This window comes from Nestor notabilis, unplaced genomic scaffold (genome assembly GCF_000696875.1).
Source record: "Nestor notabilis isolate BGI_N333 unplaced genomic scaffold, ASM69687v1 scaffold10836, whole genome shotgun sequence".
Lineage (NCBI taxonomy): Eukaryota > Metazoa > Chordata > Aves > Psittaciformes > Psittacidae > Nestor > Nestor notabilis.
Window position 1 is genome coordinate 1 of NW_009934252.1, and position 5329 is coordinate 5329.

The 5329-nt window shown below is 37.2% G+C and overlaps 1 protein-coding gene across 1 annotated transcript in view; it reads left to right on the forward strand.

Annotated features, from left to right (window-relative positions):
• Positions 1-349: 349 nt before the first annotated feature.
• The window catches only part of LOC104407849 (neural cell adhesion molecule 2-like), a gene marked incomplete at both ends in the record, with an annotated part of 20869 nt that continues 15889 nt past the window's right edge, over positions 350-5329 (forward strand). Inside the window, one exon of the mRNA XM_010017237.1 lies at positions 350-493. Within this exon, the coding sequence (XP_010015539.1) occupies positions 350-493 (144 nt within the window). The remainder of the gene's footprint in view (positions 494-5329) is intronic.

Consider the following 5329-nt stretch of genomic DNA (forward strand, 5'->3'; position numbering starts at 1 on the left):
GGTTACATTTCCCTTCTTCCAATCATCTGGATATATAAACATCTAAAAATATAGGGGTTCAAAACTGGGGTCTGGAACAATGGAATATATATTTATAAGACGTGCTTATTTTTGATAAATAAAACAAAGGTTTTCATAGTGCAAAATTATTGTAAAGTCATTTCTACAGACTGGAAGTCATGTGGCCAGGATGGTTTGAGTCTTATCTGGAAAAATTATATTATGGAAAAAATTCTGTATTATCACAATGAGAATGTTTAATAATCATCTTTTTCTAATTTGGTGTCACATATAATTGTAATGCTAAGTGAATTTGACGCTTACTATATTCTGTTTTCTTCATTTTCAGAAAAGCTCACTTTCCGAGACATAGTATCTCCACAAGAATTCAGGAAGGGAGAAGATGCAGAAGTTGTTTGCCATGTTACTAGTTCACCTGCTCCTGTTGTCAGCTGGTTGTATCGGAATGAGGAAGTCACAACTATTGCTGACAGTTAGTATTTTGGTAACTCTTTAAGTTATACATTCTAATTAATTTTAAAATATTATTGTAAAAGAAGACTGATCACATTATAGTGGAGGATTTTGATTAGCCTATCAGCTTAAGTAGAATTTAACCAAGTTATGTGGTCTCTATAGAGAATCCATATACAATGGTTTCCTTCATGTATCATTTTTTCCAATTGGGAATTTTGTCTAGATGCAATATGAGGGTCCAGATTCCCAAAAGATTGCTGGGAACTCCTTTGCAGGAACTCTTCCTGGACTGCATGCCATATAGGAATTGAATACATTTTTAAACCATGCACAGATAAAACTTTACTGTGCACAGAAGTCTTTTTCAGACATGCAGCTTAGAGCTTGAAAAAGTAAGACCACCTCAAAGATCTCACAATTTTTTTATTTCCATTTTATTACATTTTTTTCCCAGTCAATTTGGCTGCTGTAGGATTAGCAAAGGAATAAAGCAAAATGTCCTTTCTTTTTTCAAAATCATACATTCTGAAAAAGAGGAGTTTTTAAATTTCAATGTGTGAACTTGTTTCATTAACCATTTTCTTTTACAGTGCTTACAATTTAGAAAGGTACAATGATAGAAACCAGTTTTAATTTAAACAGCACAATGCTTTCCTTGTGCTCTGATCTAGAGCAGTATCCAGATAAGATCCTAGTCATGCTTGGGAGGAAACAACATTTTAAATCATGTAAAAATAGGACATTGTGAACTTTGTGAGTTTTGGCTACATATATATGGTTTTGTAATGCAGGCAGAAAAAGAGTGTACTCAAATTCTTACAGTTAAGAATATTTTTCGTGCCTTGGCTGATAAAATGACTGTTTCATGTTACATTTCCAGCTTCAAAATCTGCTGTGAAGAATCAGTACCCATAACCTATTTGCATAACTTTAAATAACATAAAATTTGTCTGTCATATTTTAAATGACACCTATTAAAAAAGCAGTAACTAATTATTCGTGTTGGGTTTTAGTTCATAGTAAGCTAACAATAATCTCATATCCAAATTGACTTCTATATTGCAGTTTATTTGGGGAACATGAGAAAGCAGCTTCTATTTTAAGCATTCTAGCACTGGCATAATGAAAGACATAAGATAATGTCAGTGCTTTAATTTCATGGCTTTTTGTTATATTCTTGACCATTCCTCCATTGTAAATGTTATAACTAGTAGGCTTTTTGCAGCACAGACTTTTGACTATTTCAGCTTTGCAAATTCTTGGCAGTTACTAGTATCTATATTTGTATGTTCCGTTACAACGGAAGACTAGTTTCTTCTTCCAGAAGGCCTGTGCACAAAATCAGAAGTACATATCTAAAGATTTTTTCCTGTATAGTAGGTCTGTATCTGAAATAGCTCTAGGTAAAATAGCATTTCACCATTCTGAGTAACTTTCTGTTTGTACTTAAAACCTTATCTGCTGCATCGCTAGGTCACCCTAGGATTTATATTCTCTTTGAGTTCTGCAAACAAAGATGGAAGTATGAAACTGGGGGGGTAGCTGCTCATCATTATTTCATAAAAGAAAAAAATCAAACACAAGAAACCTAGGTGAACAATGACCTCCAAAAGTCTTTCTGGTCTTACATTGTTTAAGGATTAATAGGGCAATATATAAAGCATCATTTTCTGGGAATGTGCAGAGGTTTTCTCTATTGTTACCAAGAGCTGAATTGTCATGATTCATAATTCCATTGTATGGGATAAGGGACGTTTTACTAGCTATGAAAGTGAATGGGATTGTTTTCATCAACCGGATCTTATCTGGAGTCCTAAGTGACTTGCTCTGTTTCTACACAATTCTGGAGCTTTAAAGAACATTAAATACAACTCGTTCTACATTGCTTAAAGCAAATAGAGAAATTCCATGTACAGTCATTTAAGAATCAGTTTATAGTTGGAGTTGACCTTAGAAAAAGGCAGGCTTATCTGTTAAGACACATAGGGTACATATACATTACAATTTATATAAACATGCATGTTCTGTCACTGCTCAGATGACTAAAGTATGTCAGAATTCCACTGTGAGAGTAGCAGTTTTCTATAAATGTAGTGTAGGTGTGGTCGGTAACTGTAATGCACAAGTAAAATTTTATCTTGTATACAGCTGGGTAGAAAATACTGGGGACTGGTGCATCCTTCATGTTTTCTGTATGCTTTTATATTCTCAATATAATGGAAGTTTATTAGGTTTTTGGTCTTCTTTTTTTTTCCTTGCATAACTATTTTTAGTATGTAAGATGATTCTCTTCAAGATCACAATTTATATATGACAGAAGGTTCTGGAAAACTATTAGAATTTACTTTTTGAAAATCCATCTAGTTACAGTTCTAGAGAACTGCGTGTTATATTATGACTGATGTGGTCCATAAAAAAAGCATTCTCTCTTGCCGTGAAAGACTAGATAAAACAGACTTCAAATCAGCCAGGCTAACTCTCTAGAGCATATTGGGTAGGCTGTGGCAATCCGCTTCTGCTGCTTCCTCAGTGTAGCATAGTCTCAACTGATTTGCAAAGGCGTCAGCGTTAAGATAGTTAACATGCTGTGTTTACATTTGATCTAAAAGAAGAAGTTACAGTCCCTCCTGTAGAGAATGACAGATTTGGTTGTATGAGGGACATATTTCATAGGAATCTTGGTCTTCAGTTTTTTCTGAAAGTTTTGATTTTTAATTCAACAGGTCTTTAGTCATGTCCTAGTCTTAGAATGAACAGCTGTGCCTAACCCTTTTGTTAGACATTGTGGGTCATAGCCTGGTACATGCCTTAGAACACAGTAAAATTTGCAAATCATACACCAAAAATTCCTTAAGCTCTGATGATGAGGAACTGAAAAGGCATAGGCAATAACTCTTGCCATCCATACCACTTAATGTCTGAATGACTGAAGGGGAAGGTGATGTGACCATTCTTCTAAATTAGGCGTTTGAAGTTGAGTGAGTTGGGTCCAGAAAATAGTGATGAGCTGGAGGAGTGTACTGACCAGTCACTGTCCACATCTACTAACTGTAATCCGTTTAGTACAGGGGACAATTTTTATGATAACCATGGGACAGTGAACATTATATGTGTGCGCAACATCCCTGCGATTCGTGTTGTCTTACCAGTTTATTCTACTGCTCTGAATCAACTTAATGTTCCATACTACGTGTGAGTCCCTCAAGATGTAACCTTTTTCTGTCAAGGTTTCAGTGCATTTTTTGATCCAGCTGGTCTATACGGAACTTACTCCTGCTGAATGAGAACAGTATCATTGTATATACTTAGTGGCAATTTTACAGCTGCATGAACTATTCTTTAACAAGCCTACTGAAGAATAAAACATGAAGAAATTAAGATGATCTCCAGTCCTCTTGTTCATCTCATACATTAAATATTTATGTTAATGAAACAAAAGTGTTATCAGTGCTTAAAGAGGGGCTACATTTCACCTTTATAAAGCACAGCTTTCTTGGAATGTGTAAGGATGGGAAAGAAAAAGATTTTATAATTTGTATGTGGTAGTGTGTGAAATAGCATTAATGTTCAAGCATTACTTTAATAAACTAGACATAATTAGTGTAAATGTGTTGAGGACATTGACATCCTGTAAACCTCTATCAGGTGAAGCATAATTAAATTTTCTTTTTCAATTTGTCTTCATTTTCTGATACAGTCCTTGGTAATGAAACAGAACTCAGCATAAAAAGCTGTTTTATTTGTTAATATGTATCTACATATGTTCTATGAATAGACTCTTAGCTGTATAACTACATAAAAACTTTTCTACTAAGTGTTGTCACTGTTTTGGAATATCTGTGTTGTGAGAAATCTCGCATGCTTTAAAAATCTAGCAGAATCAAAAAGAAAAGCAAAGTGAAAAATGACACTTGGTTGGTAGTTAAAACTGAAAGCTAGTAAATGTTGTCATCCTCCAAAACTGATAGGGTGACACTGGTTCAAATAGAACAACAAAGAGCTTAATAACAAATATTCAGATTGTTAAAATAACACATATGGTGAACTGCAGGAAGTAATCCGCCTCAAAAGAGTCTATTAATTTGACTAGTTATAGTGGGTTGACCTTGGCCAGCTTTGAGGCACCCACTCAGCCACTGTCACCCTCAACAGGCATGCTGGGTTGACCCTGGCTGGATGCCAGGTGCCCATCAGAGCTGCACTATTACTCCCTCCTCAGCAGGACAGGGGAGAAAAAATACAGTGAAGGGCTTAACATTGGGGAAAATTAATTTAATTTATTACCAGTCAGATAAAAGTAGGATAATGAGAAATAAACCCAAATCTTAAAAAAACACCTTCCCTCCACCCCTCCCTTCTTCCCTGACTCCACCAGCATGGGGGACAGGGAGTAGGGGTTATAGGCAGTTCATCACATGATGTCTCTGCCAATCCTTCCTCCTCAGATTTCCCTGCTCCAACGTGGGGTCCCTTCCATGGAACTTCTCCAATGTGAGTCCTTCCCACAGACTTCAGTGCTTCATGAACTGCTCCAGCATGGGTCGCTCCCATGGGATGCAGTCCTTCAGGAACAGATTGCTGCAGCATGGGTCCCCCACAGGTCACAAGTCCTGCAGCCAACCTGCTCCAGCTCCTCTCTCCACAGGGCCAGCCACAGGTCATGCCAGGAGCCTGCTCCAAGATGGGCTTCCCACTGGTCACAGCCTCCTTTGGGCATCCCCCTGCTCCGACAAGGGGACTCTGTGGGCTGCAGGGGCACAGCCTGCGTCACCATGGTCTGCACCACAGGCTGCAGGGGAATCTCTGTTCTGGCACCTGAAGCACCTCTTCCCTCCTGCACTGACCTTGGTAT